The sequence below is a fragment of the Gossypium arboreum genome, chromosome 12 (assembly GCF_025698485.1).
Source record: "Gossypium arboreum isolate Shixiya-1 chromosome 12, ASM2569848v2, whole genome shotgun sequence".
Lineage (NCBI taxonomy): Eukaryota > Viridiplantae > Streptophyta > Magnoliopsida > Malvales > Malvaceae > Gossypium > Gossypium arboreum.
This window is the reverse complement of record NC_069081.1, coordinates 91,019,651-91,039,383: the sequence shown is the minus strand read 5'-3', so window position 1 is coordinate 91,039,383 and position 19,733 is coordinate 91,019,651. Positions and strand designations below refer to the sequence as shown.

The 19,733-nt window shown below is 33.8% G+C and overlaps 1 protein-coding gene across 3 annotated transcripts; it reads right to left on the bottom strand.

Annotated features, from left to right (window-relative positions):
• Positions 1–442: 442 nt before the first annotated feature.
• LOC108479136 (protein REDUCED CHLOROPLAST COVERAGE 1-like) lies at positions 443–16,443 on the bottom strand. Of its 3 annotated transcripts, XM_053022591.1 has the most exons (25): positions 15,973–16,443; positions 15,789–15,850; positions 14,793–14,885; positions 13,820–13,892; positions 13,370–13,687; positions 13,186–13,253; positions 12,940–13,071; positions 11,331–11,372; positions 10,676–11,194; positions 10,412–10,566; positions 8,711–9,218; positions 8,568–8,630; positions 8,373–8,474; positions 7,687–8,004; positions 7,139–7,231; positions 6,938–7,039; positions 6,730–6,834; positions 6,429–6,562; positions 6,086–6,269; positions 5,461–5,592; positions 5,051–5,163; positions 4,287–4,377; positions 1,437–3,731; positions 1,120–1,189; positions 443–603 (listed from the first exon to the last, which is right to left on the bottom strand). In XM_053022591.1, exons 1-23 carry the CDS (start codon positions 16,031–16,033, stop codon positions 1,599–1,601), a joined length of 5,601 nt encoding a protein of 1,866 aa, XP_052878551.1. In that variant the 5' UTR covers positions 16,034–16,443; the 3' UTR covers positions 443–603; positions 1,120–1,189; positions 1,437–1,598. The 3 variants fall into 3 exon arrangements, with proteins under 3 accessions (XP_052878551.1, XP_052878550.1, XP_052878552.1); XM_053022590.1 differs by having other exon boundaries at positions 6,938–7,231; XM_053022592.1 differs by lacking the exons at positions 15,789–15,850; positions 15,973–16,443 and having other exon boundaries at positions 14,779–14,885.
• Positions 16,444–19,733: the final 3,290 nt, after the last annotated feature.

Below are 19,733 nucleotides of genomic sequence, written 5' to 3'. Positions count from 1 at the left end.
TAACAAACGGATATGGAACTGCAGGTGTCAAGGCCCGCTGACCTGCAAGATGCTCTCATTTTCGTGTGCTGCATTGCACTGGCGTCGTGCCTATAAGCTGGTATAGTCCATTTTGGATTCCCACCAACTCCTCAAAAAATCAGCTGAAGATGAGCCTTCCATGGTTGCAAAAAGGTCCTGAGTTTCAATCTGGGGAGGCATATCTTCGGGTGACAAAGCTTTGAGGAGCAAGTGGACATCTAAAGAAGACGATACTAGCTTATAAGCACGACACTGGGGCGATGTGACCACAAAAAAATGAGAGTACCTTGCCAGTTGGGACAACAGGGGATGCAAAAGCTGTTTTCTCATTTGCAATCATTATAAACCGGAGCAACTAAAGCTAATTTGAGCAATACAACGATGCGGATAAAGCAAAAGGCAAAACTCAAGTCATATACAATTGAATAAAACCAACTATCAATGTCATTTCTATTGAAGATCGAAAAGGTGAAATCAGTGTTTAAAATTCTATGATTTAAAAAATTGTTATAACTAAAGTATAGACCAAAATTGTCACCTTAACAACTGCTTTAAATCCCCAATAGTTATTACCATTTGAACCTGCAGTAGAAAACCAAAATGTCATATGAGCACATAAAAAACACACCAGTTATACATGGCAAAAAGCCTATTTATACACGGAGGAAGCCAAGGGATAATCCTAGGGGAATTATTTAAAAACACTAACAAACAATAAAATTAAAAATAAGAGATAATAACAGCAAATTCAAAAATAAATACAGGTACAAATTTATGTCCGACCAACTATAATATAGAATCCAACCAATACAAAATCATAGCAGACAAAGAATCAAACAGAACCAGACAAAACCTACACATGGCATACACATCTAGTGGGATTGAGACCCACACATCACAATTACGGATGGTGAAACTCGAATCTAAGTACTCAAGGACCCAAGATCTCTACCTTAACCAACAAGCCAACTCATTAGCGGTTCATTTTATATGTTACAGCCACAAACGGTCATTTTCTGAATTAATGAATGATTAACAATTACCAATGGAAACTACATCAAAGATAAAAACACATAAAAACTGTTAAGTCATGATTACCTGATTTGAAAAGCCGCACTTGTCCTTGTTCATACTTATAGCTGAATCTAGTACGAAGCAAATAAAATACCTGAAAAATGTTTTGTGATAATTAATATGATAGTTCAAAGGGAAAGAGAAAGTTTTTCTGCATCTATATGATTTTAAGGTGTTCCTAGTTTCTAAAGAGCTTAAAAGGGCTATGATGACCTAACTATTATTTGTGAAATAGAAGTACCAAAAAAATGAAGATAGTGAAACAGAGCATGTGATGCATATACACCTCTTTGTGAATGGAAAGCAAAAGGCATAATTGGCCTCAGTTAAATAAAACCAACCTGCATTTTAGATCACAAATCCAATGGATAAAGCAGTCTGTTACCATAAAGCCAGAAAGAATTCTCTTCGCCTCTCGTAGGACTGATCAAAATTTGTGTTCTCTACCCTGTTCGGACAATCTTGCTACGGTAAAATCAGCAAGAAAAAAAAAAGGCTTTTAGCTATGTGGTTGAGGCACTAGCTGTACAATTATCACTCAAATAAAGGCCAGTAGTTTTTGGAACTTCACTCCCTCTGATAACTCTGTTGTATATAAGTTTAAAAGACTGCGAGCCATATGGTCGACTAAGTAAACTGATTGGCATTCTCAACGTCTGCTTTCGGTTCCTTCTACCTCTTACTAAAATGCTGAAGGTTTTCTCATCATCACTCTTCCTTTCAGCACTGCCTCCAGCATTTTTGTTTGGGCTGTTGTATTGACTTGGTTTATTTCCAGAGTTGTCTAGACAATGGTTCAAATGACCATTTTCCTGCAGGCTTTCCAACCCAGCTCTAGATACTTCATCAGCACTATTTATTGCTTCAGATGCTGAAATGTTGACTTCTTCCTTAGCTTCTCCAATAGTCTCAATATCTACCGGCAGCATTGAAGCTGAAGTAGGGTTAGAATCATCACCTTGGATTTTCGGTTCCAATATCTGATCAGTAATTGGCTCAACAATCCGTGATGTTGTGGGAAACTCCACTGGATGACCAGGCCAAACTGTCCCCGGAATGAACTCTGGTACACTGGGGCCCACATTGCACTGCCATGAAAATTGACTGGGGTGAAAAGGGCTGCTAGTTAGAGGAAAGGTGCTTGTTGGTACAGGTTGGGGTTGAGAATAGGGTGGATACATAAAGGGTAGATGCTGCATCATGTTTGGAGTTGGAGGAGGTGAAGGAAATGGATGGTGAGGGGAAGAGCATGCTGGATTTGGTAAGACAGGAGGAGATGCAGGATGAATAGGCATGTTCACTGGCCAAGGTGCAATGGCTGGAACAGGTCCAGGTCCAGGAGGAAGGACGATGTTCACGGGGCATGGTGCAGCACGAGGAATGGGTGTTGATGGGTTGAAAGGAGCTGCAGAGGCAGACAACTTCCTATTGGTTAGTCCCTGACCGTTACCGGAAGTTAGGACCAAGGGTTTCTCCTTCAATTCTTCTACCCCTTGTAATGCGGAACTTGAAATACTATGGGGTTCAAAACTTGGAGACAAATCCTTCTCAGAGAATTCCTTTTCAGGAGAATCAATTGAACTTGGCATGCAATTTATGTATATGCCATCCTGTACAACTTCACCAGCCTCATCACCACCAACTTCAAGTTCTTGTCCTTCCTCTCTCTCAGTCTCCACCAAGGAAGAGTTATCTTCCATCACAGCAGGTGACCTAGTTTCTTTGGTTTCAACCGCATCAATTTCCTCTTTTGAACTATCTGTTGAATCCAACAAAGCATTTTCATTCTTCTCTTTAGATATGTTTTCAGTCCCTGTAGTCACCTGGTCAAAACTGTCTTTTGCCTCATTAATTTCATCTTGATGATGTTCAGCGTTGCGGTCTGGGGCCTCTTGGCTATCATGGCAATCAGTTTCAGGCCTGATATGCAGTTTGGAGATACTTCCTGGAGGAGCCAAAGCTACTTCCTTGTAAGAAGGAGATTTCCCAAGACTGACTAGAGAATTTTTTGTTGGTCGGAGATCATTTGGTGCAAAGGTAGAAGCAGATCCCCCTGAAGGATTAAGCACCTCACCTCCATTTCCAGAGACTTTAGCTGAACTTTTACTAGATGGAGTGGACTTAACCCTGTATGCAACAGTTCTGATTATTCCCCGTCCAAATTTTGAACCTTGGGAGGGGCTCATCGTGTGCTGCTCTGTATAAGCTCCATGAGATATTGTTCGTTTCTTTAAAAGGTAAAACCTACTATTCTGATTAGTGGCCTTGACAAGAGGGAATTCCACATCAGGATCAACATTCTTTTTCTGATAACTAAAAACCTTCCCAATAGTTGCTCGCCTCTGCTTTAATCGCCGTCCACCATGTGAAGCAGATGCTCTTGGCCTTTGGACAGGTTGCCACCCATCGTCCCCTTCAGCATGTAATTCAGAATGAATGTGATTATCAACGTTTATTTTTGCCTCTGTTGTCTCTTCTGCAACAGGAGCATGGGGCTGCAAAGGTACAGTGCTAGTCCACTGGTTAGCATCTGGTTTATCTTCCTGTTCAGAGAATTGTTTCTCTTCATCTGAATCCTCTTTTGCAGCTTCTTTAGGAGAATCCTCAGAGCTTTCTGGATGGACTTTTCCCTTCACCTGCAGAATAGAATTGAGATAGCATCCGAGGTGAATTTTAGGTAAAATAAAAGGAAGAAATATGTTACACGCATCAGATGGTGCATGCCAAAAGTCATGTTGCCCTTTTCCTAGCCTGCGGACTTGCTATTATCCAGGCTTGTCTGTTGAGTCTTTCCATGATTATGCCTTTACCAGGATGCCTAGATACTTTCCTTTTTAATTTAAAGTTGTTAAACAAAAGTATAAAGGAAAATTTCCCCCTTCCTAGGAGAAGAATGTGCAATCATTTCTTTAAGGTTTACTTAAGCAGTACATCAGTCATGTGGGGCCTCATTATGACATTTTGGCAACTCATTAATTAAGGATCTTAAACTACTTCAAAGGCTTTAGACAATCCGCATAAACTTAGTCACCAACAAAATCTAGATAATGCCCTACCGACAGCAGCTAAATACTAACTAATATCAAGCTATAGCCTTTGCCCTTAGTAAAGAGAATCAGATTTTGAGTCATGCTTTGATCATCAACAATCAATAAAAAGTTTGAGAAACCATAAATAAAACTCCACTCTACCTTCATAACGAAGCTTCTTCTCTTTCCTGCCACAATACCCTTCCCTTTGGCATCATGATTTGGATTAATGTAGTCAAGCAAATCAGATACACTGCAAAATAGCAGAAAAAATCAATACAAGTAAAAGAATGTCTAAATTTCCCCAAATGGTAAAAAGAGGGTCTAACATTCTATCCTGTAGCAGACACAAGGGTAGGAAATATGCATACAAATGCTAACAATTTGGCCAAGCACCAAAAATTTCTTGTCTCAACTAATTACAGCAATATTAAACTTATAAATCACTACAGAAGCCTTTTAGATGCTATATGGCTCAAAAGTATTGTGGCCAGCTACAGCACATTTGAAACAAGAAGCTAAAGTTTTGTTTACATTTTACTCAATTTGGTACAAATAAAATTATAATCCATCAGCCATGACAAGCAGAGGCCGAGGGAGGTGTTTACCATAGATCATATTAAAAACTGACCTCTTATTTTGGTAATGAGCTCAAGACACTTCTAATTTTCTTAAGCAGTGAGAAATATTAGTCCATAAGCAAGTTAGAGCTCGGTCCAAAATAGACAAATGGCATTTTTGGAATCCCCATGAGAAGGCATTGATTACTTTTTCCACATGTTAACTCGGAGATATACAAGAAACCGACATAACAGAAGGAGTAATTATGTGAATAGCACACGAAGTAGCAAAAAGGAAACTACATGGCATTCACAACGATAAACTATTTCCTAGTCACTTATGAGGTGAATATGCTAAGATAATACCTTAGATGGCCCTTGCTAGCTATGGATGCATCTGGCTTCTTAGTACCATTTCGAGCAGCTTCTTGTTGTTCAAATGCCTTGGACTCAAAGTACTCAAGCCATGCAGCAGCATCCTGCAGGAATAAGAAGTTGCAATAATGCATTGGTGAAATGAATCAAATAAAATGAAGTACATGTAAAAATTAATCATATCTAACACATGCTGTCAGAAATTATTGATTTAATTCATGCACTTGATGTGCATATGTAAAAAATTAGCAAGCTGCTGTTTCTGCCAACTTTCACTTCATTATAATTTGTTCTGCCAACTAAGTGTTTGAACCACTAGCTGCACTGTTTATAGGCCACAGGTTACCTCTATTAGTGATATGAATAGCGTACATGTTCAATCTATGAACTGAATAAGATACCTGGGTACGCAAATCATCGGGGCCCAGCTTTGCTCGGAGAATTTGCAAGGTTGTTTGTTCATGTTGTACACTCAAAGGGTAAGCCTCCATCAATGAGAGCGCAATTGCTATAGCATGATAACTTGCTGCTGTCTGGAGACGTTAACATAAAAAGTGTTATTCTGGTTAGGGGAAAAGGAAATCAAAAGTACACAACTTCATAAAATATTAGTGATACTCCCTAACAGCTGATTTGGGAGGATGTATATCCCGAAAATAAAATTTTATATAGTCATTTACATGTTTTTAGAGAACCTGCATTTCAGCAACAACAACATCTGATACAGTATTGTCTTACTAACCACAGTATGATCTAACTTATCATGCTCATGAAGACCATTAATTCTCTGTAGTTATGAATGCACTTCGTCAGTTAAGCTTATAAAAGCAAGCACTTAAGCTTTAAAAGAAAACCCAAGAAAAATTTCAAAAAAAAAACTCTTCAATGCCTTTAGTTTTAGCCATATAAGAAGATTTTTGTGATAATTTAACAAAACAGCATCGTAGATTCATATAAAAGAAAAAGAAAATTAAAATAACAAAGATCGAAGAATATTAACTGGGAAAAGACAAAAAAAATTCACACCTGAATATGGTCTGGACCAAGTAACCTTTGGTTACACTTCAGAGCTTTGTGTAGATATCTGAGGGCAACATGAACATTGCCCAGGCCTTCTTCCATCATGGCTACATTTATATATGTTGCGGCAGTATTTGGATGAGATATGCCACAAGTAAGATGTAAAAGGTACAAAGTACGCTTTACATATCTGATCAATAATAATTTATAAATGTTTAGATTAAAAGGTTAGCCAGAAAGAAAAGAAAAATGATTTTAAACCATATTGCAAGATTTTCTTCAAAAACTCACAAAGCGCAACAAGATTTTAAACCATGATTTGAAATGCATAAAATGAAAACAAACGTACTGAAGAGCAAGTTCTGTATGCTGAAGTCTGTAATAGAATACAGCAAGATCTCCATAGCTCTTCATTGTGTCTGGATGGTCTAGTCCTAATTCTCTCTCATTAATATCCAAGGCTTTTTGCTGATATATAGTGGCCTGAAATTGGAAAAGATTACTAATTTAAATTCAAATTGAAACCCTCAGTAAATAAAATTAGACAACATTTGAATAAGAATACTTCTATAAAATTGTTTAGGGTAATATTGTTCTAGTATAACATGGATTTGCCCAAACTGAAGGATAGAAATGGTTCACAACAAGACCTGATTGAAGTCTCCAGTGTGATATAAAACTACAGCAAGAAGGCTGTAAGCCCCAGCTGTCATTCGATGATATGGACCACAAACTGCTACCAGCTTTGACAGAGCCTGCCAAAACCGGAAAAATACAACAGGTTAGATACAAGAGATTGATGAAGCACAAGGTGGGAACAAGGCATATAATCTTGGAAAGAGGATACAATACATATACCTTGGTTCCATAAGTCACTGCATCTTCGAGTTTTCCCTTATCTAAGGCTGTTTTTGATGATTCTAAAAGTTGCCTTCCATCAGCAGATGAGCATGCTGCTTGCTGAAAAGAAATAAAATACAAATCAATGATAAAATCAACAAATTCTGAAACAAATTTCAGGAGGAAGAAAGAAAATGTTCCATGATTTGAGTTTATCACCTTATGGACTGGAATCAGGCTTACAACATCTGATGGTCGGAACGGGGTAGGAGAATCCATGTCAAAATCCCGTGGAACCAACTCAATTCCTACCTAAAAGAAACAAAGGAGAGAAAGGAAATCAATATTTTACCAGCAACACATCCGGTTTTTTATGTTTATAACCATTCCCTAGGCATACAAAGTAGCCTATATAGCCATAGAGAATTCCCTTATTCTCAATTCTTAACAGTAAAAATGTGTTTTTTAGCCAATTTAATAGCGGAATCTATCATCTACATCTACTAAGACAGCAAGGGGACTGGGGCAGGGAGAAGCATTGTTACCTATATAATTTATATGCTCTTTCCATGACAAAAGCGGTAATGAAACTAGGTTATAAAGTTATAAACTATCCAGGATGCAGTCCTATGCATCATCTCATTGTAATTTCAAAAACAGTGGCAAAGGGCGATATGGCCTTCTTACAACTAATTAGTCAACACAGTGGAATGTAATTCATGTACAAATCCTTAAAAGCTTGAACAAAAAATCATAGCCTTTAATACCTTATGGCATAATCCACGTAGAATTGCAAATTTCCTGATTTCATTGAAATCTAAGTTGCTAATATCCCATTCATATCGCTTTATCAAGAAGAGCTGCAACCATTTCCACACCAGGGAATGGATTCTGCAAGACTTGTGTAGTTCTCCATTATCAGGGACTCCAAGCAGTAGGTTCAGTGCAGAAGCTATTGATTCAGCCATTTTATCAGTGTTAACAACAGTGGCTATCACTGCCTGCACAACATGCTTGAAAGCCCGAACAATCATCTCATGAATACAAAGTGACTGCACATGCGATAGCTTTTCGGAAAGCTTGACCTGAGTAAAAATGGAACATCAGCCAATAACTTATTATGAATAGAAATATCAACTAATAACTTATTAAGGAAAATAATGAAGTCAGTGTTACATATTTCCATATCTCACAGGCTCAAAACACCAGAAGCAATTTTATGACAATGGGATAGGCAGCAAAAGATGCAATAAATGTGAATGATGTTTCTAAAACATAAACATTAAATCTGCTTAGAAAACTAATAAATTTATGAAACTACTAATAGACTTGGCAGATCTGCACAAAGCTTTGGGAAGAAAAAAGAATAGTGTTAAGAATTCCTTTCCAATCTGGATAAAGATGTATAAAGAAAGCATTTAAGAATCAAAAGATATCAGACTATGGCACTTACAACATGTCCCAGAGAACGCATCTGAAGACCTCTAGTATGCATGAAATCAGTAAGGGTCCGCCCATCAACTGGTGAGAGTTCCAAAGACCCGAAATCTGCAACCTGCAATAGTTTAATAAGTACTAGAACCAGGAATTTCTATAGCATTACCTATAGACACAATGAAGAAAATGAGGAAGTAACAGTCAGGGTTACCAATTTCGGAAGAGCAACTTCAGTGTAATATTTCTGTGACAAGTCAATAAGTTCCTGCAAAGACTGTCACATAAAATGGGCACATTAGGCAAATGCTTCGTCATATAACAAACTCTATGATATCAGTATCCAAGAATATCTACCTTGCAATGAAGTCCAGTATCTGATTCTTTAAGTCGAGCAAAGGCCTCTTCAGATAACTTGCTCTTCAACACAAGTTCACCATCTCTTGAATTGGTTTGAAGCGTAGATTCCATAGGAGCACCAGTTACTTTTTCAACAGCGCCTGGATGAGAATTCGAGTTTCCAGACCCTACATTCCCATCTGCTTTTTTCTTGTTCTTGAGGGACCTAAGAGGTGTCCCAAGTCCCTCAACCTTCATCTCGTTCTTGGGCTTCTCCCTGGATGGTTTTTTATCTTTTTCTGTGTTTTTTTGTTCCTGCAAATGTTGTATCCAGCAGGCTCCGAGTTCCCATCTCACAAAAGGTTCCTGTTTGAGTTCCTCTTCCTCAAGTTTAGCAATACTTTCTTCCAGCAAACCCTCTACAGAAATTTGGGAAGAACTAGGCTCTTCATATTCCAGAATTTTTGAAGGTGAAGCTGGCTTATTGGGTTCTGAAGGTTTTGTTTTGTGAAGAAGTAATCTCAAACTGAGAGGAGGAAAAAGGAACTGTTAAGATTTCTGCTCATGAAGCCAAAGGAAACAAAAATCATACCAAAACTATGGAGCAATAAATGCATGGTACTAAATAAATTACCATGTTTTTCCATTATACAAGATGGAGAAAATGTTAAAACTCCTTAAAAACCTACATGTAAGCCAGACGATCTAGATGCAACTCAAGCAAAAACACCAACATAATGATTTACATATTTGAGGTTTGAGCTTTCCCTTCAGGATAATAAGATACTAGAAAATATTTAGCGGATTTTTGGAAAGATCTGTAAGCTACACCATTTAGATATAACTCAAGCGGCCACCTATAAATGATTTCCATCTTTGAGGCTATTGTCTTTCCTACAGGAAAAATAAACTTGGAAAGATTAGTTGAAACTTGAATCTATATACAAGGCGCACCATCTAGATGCAATTCAAGCAAGCACCAATCCTGTGATTTCCATCATTTAGGTTTGAGCTCCAGGATAAGACGAAGGATTTTGCTAACGAGTGCTCTAAGGACACTTAAAGGTTACTATACATAATAATATCTTCTGCATTGGAAAGAATAAATGAAGTTGTCAACCAATCCATTTAATACAATGTTATTAAAATAAATAGTCTATGTTAAAAGATTGCCTAATGGATACTTGTTAGCAAATCCCTAAAATAAATACTGGACAAAGGGAAAGATTTAGTGGAGCCGAACCATCTAGATGCAAGTCAAATGACCACCAATCTACTGATTTGCATCTTTGATGTTTAAGTTATCCCTCCAAGAAAGATTATTAAAGATTGGAAAACATTTAATTCAAACCTGAAACAGTATATTTAAATCATTGTGTAAATACACTCAAGAAGAGATCCATCTATCAAACACAAAGAAAATTTTGTTGAAACTTGAAATATGTAAGCAGAAGCATCTAAATGCAAGTCAAGCGACCTCCAATTCACTAGTTTACATTTTTGAGGTTTAAGTTATCTTTCCAAGAAAGATTAATATTGAACATTAGAAAAGATTTATTCAAGCTTGAAACAGTATAATATTTTTAATCATACTGTATACACTCAAGAAGAGATCCATTATCAAGCTTATTAAAATATGTCAAATCAATAGTTTGAAAAAAAATATATTATACAACTCATACATAAAGATGCTTAACATATAGTGGGAATTAGTATAACCTGTTAATATTGAGGGCATTGGCCCCGCCTTCAGGCTGTTCAAGTTCAATGCTTTGAGATGGATAACTGCTTTGCTGATTCTCTCTCCTCTCAACTTTCACAGTGGCAATATAGCCACAGTATCTCACATTTAGCACACCTAAAGTGGAAATGTCCTGCAGTCGACATGTAAAAGTTGTTTCAATCTCACCAATTCAGAACGTAGAATCCCAAATTGTGAAGAGAAGTTCGTTCATGATTAAAGTTTTTCTTAAAATGTCTTACGTGTGCAGCTGTATTTTCATCAGCTGTGATCCCTTTCAATAAGTTTCTTTCCAGCAAATTCTTTTGATATCCAATTGCTTGGATACCATCAATTTTAGTGTCCACCTTACAGCTTGCATTCGAAGCATCTTTCATTACTGCAATATTCAAGTCCCCCACTCTCTTGGAGTAAAGAGGTTCATCATTATTTATTGAACTTGGATTCAGCTTTTCCATTACATGCTTCACAGCCTTAATGGCTCTCAAAATGGCCACGTCGACAAATAGACTGTGAAGAAGGAATGCTTTCCTGTCCCTTATCTGCCTCTCCTCTGCTGTCTTGCAAGGCATAGATGCAATAAATGAAAACTCATTGGCCCAAGGTATCAAATCACTTTTGCCATCTCTTCCTAAACCGCCTCCATTGCCCCCCCATGTTTCATCCTCTGTAGGGAGAGGTGGGAAATTTGAAGGTGATTGTGCTGCGATTGGAGGTACAAGCCATGTATTGGCTCTAAAGCCATAAGGAAGATTCGCAAACTGGAAAAAAGAAATTCAAAAAGAAAAGCAAAGTTGTGAAACAATACGATAGTAGTTTATCTTGATAACCAATATCTTGAACTGAGTCCATCAGAGCAATTAAATTAAATGACAAGCAGTGATGCAATGAGCATACCTTGTTCCGTTCCAAAAATGCTTTCATGAGATCAGCGTATGCCTGTAATATGCATATCAAGATATTAACATGAGGATGTTGTTTAGATAAATCAGAAGAGGGAACATGAACTGAAAAATACAACTTTGGTTCAGACAAAATTTAGTTACTTGACAAAAACAAGTCAAAGGAAACATATAGAAAAGAAGCGCAGCAGATTCGTAATATTGTCCTTAAAATCTCTTTGAAGAGAACTTTCAACCGATTGAAGAAGTCAACAACTTATCTAGTTACCTCAAGCATCACATACTAACTACAATTTTTTATTTTACACAAACTATCGAAAAATTTCTCATCAATTTAACCATTACAAAACTATGTAAAGGTCAAGCCAAACAATAGATTATATCCACAAGTTTAGCATGATACAATTCTTACGTAAATCTTACAGTACTCGATTCAACTTCCTATTCAAATATTATTACTTTCAGTTTCAAAGACACAATAGTTGCAGTACAAAGCTTAAACATCATAATATTCGAAAAGTTTCTTTTAAGCAAACAAATCCAATATTATTTTCCCCAAGTCAACGTCCAAATCGATGACAAATCCATATATAAAAATTCTAAGCTATATAATCCCAAATAATTGAAATCATATAAATTACTAACCAATGAAATGTATCACTTAATAACCATATTAACCTAAATAAAAATTATAAGAAAAAATTAATCATGTTTACCATTATATTTCAGGAAATTGGGCTTCCAAAATTAATAACAAATTTACTTCAATGAATGTACAAAACATCAGTGGTTATCATCATGGTTTCACCAAAACCAAAATAAGCAATTGTTCTTTATGCATCATCAACAACTACCTTACCATAGTGCAGCGTTAAAAACAAAATCTACCAGGGTTCTCAAAAATTTCAACCAATCATACTCCAATTCAAACAAGCATAACTCATATCCATGATCAAAGATTCACCAAACATCCATCAAAATTCCAAACCAAAATCAAAATCCATAATATCTCTAATATCATTCTCCACAACACTCATTCATCTTTTAAAATAATATATATTTCCCCAAGACAAGTCACAAACGTTAACACCAATAGTGCCTCAAATTCTAAAAATGTTATCACACAACTGCGGTATTATCTCTTTTAATCCCAACGAAGCAGAAACCACATCCATGATCAAAGATTAACTAAACATCCATCACATCTCCAGAATATCAATAGATCAAAAACCTAATCTCGAATTCATAAATTTCCCAATGATCAAAATCAATTTCCAAACTAACCCATTCAGCTTAAAAACACAAATATTATCAAAGATTCCACCATAGAAGTACCTCAACTCTTAAGATTCACTTATAAACAAACAACACGACCAAATATTATCATGCTTATCAAGGGAAAACCATTAGATAACGCATGCAAGACAACATAATGTCATAATCTGCAAAATATGAAGATAATCAAAAGTTGATGCGAATCTCAGTTCAAAGCATTTTATTAGTTTTTTTTTTTTTTTTGGCCAAAAAGCATTTTAGTAGTTTCGATAAACGGAAAATAAACTAACAGAAGTAATATCGTAAAATGAGGGAAATAAAAAACTGACATTATCAAATGCCCTACTCAGTTGGCGCAACAAATCAACAAGATTGTGACAAAGGATCTGCTGCTTCCCAACGCTATAAAATCCTTTGCGGCAAGCTTCCACGTGAACCAGCTTTCCATTGCAAAGCTTAACCTGATCATTATCAGAAAATTATATTACAAATACAAGAAGAAGAGAGATATAGCATTTGCGAAGAAAAAGACGCATCACTACAAGCGGTTAAAGAACGAAAACGGAAAATCTCACTTCTAGAGAGAAGAGATGGTCGTCAGTGGCGATCTCCTCAACATGACGCTTCGCCGTCCTCCTTATAACTGAAAATGCGATGAAAAAAAAAACAAAAGTTTCTCTCGCTAAGTTCAAACTGTACGCGCGGGAAACAAGAAAAAATTCAAAGTTCGCTCGAGAGATCGAGAGAGAGAGGAAGTACACTGAAGAGTAGGAGTGAGATGAGAAAGGGAAAAGAATTCATAGAAGGAGCCAAGCTTAGGACGAGAATGGCTCATCTCGCCGTCTATATTGACTGGTACGTCCTTCGCTGGAGATTTTGACAAAGATTCTTTATTCGTACTGGCGGCAGTTTTCTTGGCGGCGACACCGCCCTTCTCCCCCGCAGCCGGCGCATTCTTGCTAGCGTCAGGCTTGATCTGATCTTTGGCAGTGGCCGACGGACCAAAGCACGTAGTACAGGCCACGATATCCAGCACCCGTCTAACGTGCGCCACCGCACCTTCTTCATCGTAGTCCTCTGTTCGTTTTTGCAATCAAAATTTTAGCATTTTTTAGGGGTTTTTTTTTGTGTGTTAATAATAATTACGTACTTAAAAGCATGCAAATGCAATGGCCATATTATTCACTTTTTCCTCGTTTAAAATTTTACCTTCCGTCAAAGTTAAAACGCACGGCTTAAGCGCTGAAACGTCGACCGCATCTTTTAACCGCGGCCCTCTAACCTGTAAAAGTGTAAAAACAAAAGTAAATGAAAAAACATTAGTTTCAGTTGGGATTAAATCTTGCCCTTTAACTAAGCCTAAATAGCGAAAAAGTCACCCAACTTTCTCTCATTTCAATACAAAAATTTTGGAATTTTCTTTTATAGATAACGGAAGTTTTGACAATTGAAAATTTAATTAAACATTATCTTTGGTAAATATTTTCGTTATATTTAAAAGAAATTATAAATTATATTGACCAATTGAGCAAAAATGAAATGTACATGCACACTTTTAATAATTCAATTTAATTTCTTTTAATCCTTTTATTAAAAAAATCACTTTGGTACTTAAAAATTAATACTTCAATTAAAGTTATTTTAACACAAAATTTTTTGCTTTGGCCATCCATTTTTTTAAACTTGCCTCCCAATTTAGCTTGTCTTTGAACTAGTTTAATTTTGTTAAACAAGCCCTATACTTTTTTTAATATCCGAATAAACCCTTATTTCAAATGAAATATTTTATTAGATATAAATTAAATGTTAGGGTCTTAATTGGATACAAATTATAGATTAAGGGCTTATTTAAGTGTAACATAAGTATAAATACTCATTTAAATAAAGTGATACGATTTTGAGGACTTATCCATAAAATATCCACAGATAGAAAACGATTGCCACAGCGTGATTGATTCAATGACTTACAGCAATATTTCAACTTGTCAATTTGAACCTATACGTATGTGTCCTTCCATGTATTTTTAAAATATATATATTTTTGGTCGAAATTTTATGAATTATAAAATTAAAAAATAAAAAATAAGGTTTTGAATTAAAAATAAACAAAATAAATCTAATTTCTAAATTTATTTTAACAAAATAATGGTACAAAAAATTGCGTGCACCTTTTTATCCTCACCTCATGAGATAACGAAAATTTTGTGACGTGGCAGGTCTCGGTTTTTACCGACAAAAGACGACGAACGTCTAGGATTTTGTCCGTTGATATTCCCTGCACATTTTTTTTTTCAAAATTAAATTAATAAATTTAGACCAATTATGAAAAATTCGGACAAAAAAAATGTGGAAATTAAAAAAATAGAAAAGGAAATGAAAAGGAAAAATTTTAATTTCTTGCCAATTTGTCCACATAAAACCAAAATATTACCAACAGTCAAATTACGCAACCGTAACCTAACTTAATCACGCAACAGCTGAATTTTAATTCATTTTAATTTTTCATAAATTATAAGGGAAGCCACAAAAATAAATAAGCATTTTTAGTAACAAGGATTAAAATATGGTCTACTTCTATGCCCAATCCCTTTACTTTTGAAATTTTAAAATTTAATCCTTTTATTTTTTTAATAAGACTAATTTAAATTGTGAACTTATCTTAAATAAGAATTTGTTCAAAGATTTTGATTTAAAATTTAAAATTTAATGGAAAAATTTTAATCCAATCCCTCATAAATGATGAGATTATAAGTTAATATATGATAAAATTACACCTTGACCCCAAAAATGAAAAAAAAATCTATTTAATTCCTAAAAATTGAAATACAAGATAAAATTATATTTTAACCTATAAAAATTTATAATTCAATTCCAACTCCACCTAAAAATTTTCCAGATTCGATCCTACTTTAATTTTAGTTTACTTAAATTTAAAGCAAAAGGACTAAACTACAAAATTTTAAAGAGTACAAGTACTGTTAACAGAATTAGACCTTAACAAAGCTCGAAAAGCATGTGCAATGAAAAGTCGCCTCTAAATTTTAAGGAAACTCGTAAGCGCCACACACGCATGGTGCCAAACAAAAATTAGTAGCAAAAGCTCGTAATTAATTACTAATTATTGTTAATAAATTATGGAAGCTGCAAAAAGAACATGAAATACATTTTTAAAACAAACCTTGAGAATAACATGGGTTTCATCGGGAAGGTGTACGGTAATATCCATCGCTAATGGAAGAACTGCAAAAATGAGGTTAATTTTCAGTGAAAAACGAATAATAATGGCGGATTTTAAACTTAAAATGAGCTGATTAGTAGAAAAAAAGAAAGAAAAAGAAAACAAGAAATAGAAAATTTATTACGCTTATCTTCTTTCTTCTTCTTCTCTCCTTTGGCTTTTCCACGGCTGTTCCTTGGAGCCATTTTTTCAAGCTTTTGAGGTAAAAGATAAAAAAGAAAATGGATCTTTAATGAACTGAATAAAGGGGAAAAAAAACGAAGTGGCGGGCGATATATAGAGCCGGCGAAGCTGACAAAGAAATGAAAAACGAAGGTGGTTTTAGAGAAAGGATAATGAAGAAAGCGTATTAATCATTGAGAAAAAAAATAAGAAGTGAAGGTCTGTAATCCGATAGAAGAGAAATGGTAGGGACGATGAATATATGATGATTAATATAAGAGGGAAATAAAAAGGAAAAAGAGAGTGTGTTGGGTGTGATAAGGAAGGAAGGGCGGAGATTTAGCAGTCAGATGAGTATATTGGCATTTTATGGCTGTTTCTAGACTTAGACGGTGATAGCATTTTGTGGGAGGTTTCTCCTTCTTTATAATTTTCTATTAACTACTCTATGGTAGGATATATATGATTTATAATAGTAGGATATTTGTAATTTTAAATATAAATTCACCATAAAATATTTTTAAAATAGAATTTCGCGATGGCATAATGATTAAGGTGTTGACTAATCTAAATTTAGTCTGAATTTAAGTTATGCTAATCATATGTGACTGTTAAGAATTTACACTTCAGTTATAATATAAAAATATTTTTAAAATAAAATTTTAAAAACTAAAATATATAATATAAAAATAAAATAGGTTCAATTTTTCATGCAACTAAAAGTGTATACAAATAATCTAATTTCGTAAAAAAAAATCCATAAATATCCAAATTCCCACTGTTCATTTTTCATCCTTAGGTTAATTGCATTTGTCCTTCTTAAACTGGCACTCAAAATGATAATATCGTATCATTCATTTTTAAAATACCAACTTAGGTACAACATATAATATTTTTAAAATGTAATTTTAGTCGATTGAGTCTTAATTCGATTGACATTGGTATTATTGTCAATGTAGAATGACGTGAGTTCAAACACGTTGAATGAGCTATAGATAGTTCTAGGCACTATCTAAAAAAGAACAGATGAGATGGTGAGTTATTTTTCTATAGGTAAATTACACCCAAGATCATTAAACTTAGGGCTGTTCAAACAATTAACCGAACCAATTTTTTTCAAAAAAATTTAACCAAACCAAAATTTATATGTTTTTTTTTTTGTTAAAACAAGTATAAGATATATAAAAAAATACATTGATAATGTTCATTTGTATTGAAAGTTAACCGAATTAACGGAATTAACCGAAATTTTAAGTCTTGAGACACTACATAATTAAGTTCGATTAATTTTGTTAATTATCTGATTTTGAACCGAATTAACCAATAATCAAACTTTCAAAAAATCATTAACCAACCTCTGTCCGAATTAGATCATTCAGTCGATTAATTCGATTTTAACCGAAATTTGAATACCCCTATTTAAACTATTAGTAAGTTTATGTTTTGGTCACGTGCATTGCCACACACTCACTCATTTAAATTACCATTCAAGCACAACTTGTGCATCAATTCCATGACCTTGGGGATACGCCCTTGATCAATAGGTTAAATGTTTTTTAATAAAAATTTAAAAAGTAAAACAAATATCACACGCGGCATCTATTTAAAGATTTCATTGTAGTGGATTCTTTTAAATCAAAGGTTGAAATAAGAAAGAAAGAAAAAGAAACATCAGTCCACTATTGATCATGCCACGTAGGATTTACATTGAGAAATGTTAAGTTTAACTTTTAGCTGATACATATGATTTCATCACTAAAGAATGAGAAACTAATTTCTAAAGAAAAGCAACATATTCGATAACTGATTTAACAAGTTCTAGGTCACCAACACAATTTTTAAGTTATTGACATGGTTTAATCAGACAACTACAGTCTCCTCATTCCTATCTTTTAACTACAACAACTGCTTTAAAAAGGATCTCATAAGATCCCACTATCACCTTAGATATTACCGATAACATAAAAATAATAGCAAGTTAAAATGTTCATTACTTAGATCCATAAAATGGATTCAAATAATGGAATCCAAAAAATAATATTCCGATTCGCTTTGAATGCGCAAAAAGTAAACTCAAAACCCACAAATATCTAAGTTCCAACTATTCATTTTCATCCCTAGGTTAATTACATTGGACCTTCTTAAATTAGAATAGAAAATGACAATATCATATCATTCATATCATTTTTTCAACCTAACTATTAGGCTTGATGTTAAATACCAACTCTATTATGACATATAACATATTTAAAATACATATAATCAGCATAAGCAAATTTGATGGGGGGTAGGTAGGGCCTTACCCCCTCCCCAAAAAATAAAAAATTTTCAATCCAATTTTCTTATAAACAAAGAAATTATAAAATATAATATAGTAAAATTGTATTTTAGCTCCTTAAAATGAAAAAAAAATATGTTTAGTCCTTTTAAAATGATGAACTTGTAAATTAATACACAATAAAATTATATTTTGATCTACAAATAAATTATAATTAAATTCGACTATTGTTAAAAAAATTTTGAGACTCACCCGTACTTGTAATACAAAATTTTGGAGGTGGGATTAGTTATTTTTCTATTAACTTCTCTTTAACAATTAGTACACATGTATGATAGATAGATAGATGGATAAATAGGATTAATTGCACAATTTATTAGCTTTCGCGCTAAATGCTAACTCAAGTATGACGTGTAGTATGTTTAAAATACAATGTCGGGTTAATTGCAATGGATCTTTTTCAAACTACTAATCAAATTTTACATTGATCTTCTAATTGAATCCTCGAATATGATGTCAATAAGACATTTTCAAATAACAAATTAAATACTACTTCAAGGTGTAGTATCATATCAATCAGGTCATTGTGGTCAACCTATTCATTTGCTTTTAAATATCAACTTGAATCTAGCATAAAATATAATTAAAGTACATGAATCAAATTGTTAACACATATATATCTACTACATGGATAATTTGGATCAACGTATTGAAATAATAATAATAAAAACAACTCTCTTAAATTTTATAAGCATATTTGTCTTTTAAATATGTTATATCTAAATTATTCATACGGTAAATACGGACGTGTTTATCCACATATTTTAAATACTATCTACGACATATCGAACTAACAATTAATGCCTAAATCGATAGTTAGATTAATAGAATGACATGATTGATACATTGTTGATATATGGAAATATATATACATACAAATATAAGCATACACATAAATGAATATTATATACATATTATATAAAGGCATATACATATATCTATAATATATATATAAAATAAGAGTTTAGGAAAAACCTTTAAACCGACAAAAATACCTTTTGTTTTCTACCATATTACCAAATTGACATTTAAAAATATTTATAATTTAATTTAAATTTATTTGTTATAACTCTATTTAAAAGTAAGTTTTATAGTTAATTTTATTGACTCTAAAATAGAACTATAACTTGAATAAAATTCAAAGCATACTCACTAATAAGTCAAAATAAGTAATAATTAAGGTTAAAATATTATTTTAAAAATCTGAATTATTTTTATTTTTTACAAGTAAACTTTTTTTTTATATTTATGAACTTGAATAGATGTCTAAGTATATAAATAGAGATTAATTTTATATTTTAATGATCATTTAATTAGTTTTAGAGTTACATATCAATTAAGATTTAAGTTTGGATCTATAAATAGCTTCCATTAGTAGCATCTAA

Bases quoted from the DNA above. Each gene is read 5' to 3' on its own strand.
- LOC108479136 (XM_053022590.1), bottom strand. From the start codon at position 16,033: ATGGCTCCAAGGAACAGCCGTGGAAAAGCCAAAGGAGAGAAGAAGAAG. The intron at 11,373-12,939 runs GTCAGTTTTTTA...TGCATATTACAG, and splicing joins TGAGTAGGGCATTTGATAAT to GCATACGCTGATCTCATGAA. The intron at 8,475-8,567 runs GTAACCCTGACT...AAACTATTGCAG, and splicing joins AAGTTGCTCTTCCGAAATTG to GTTGCAGATTTCGGGTCTTT.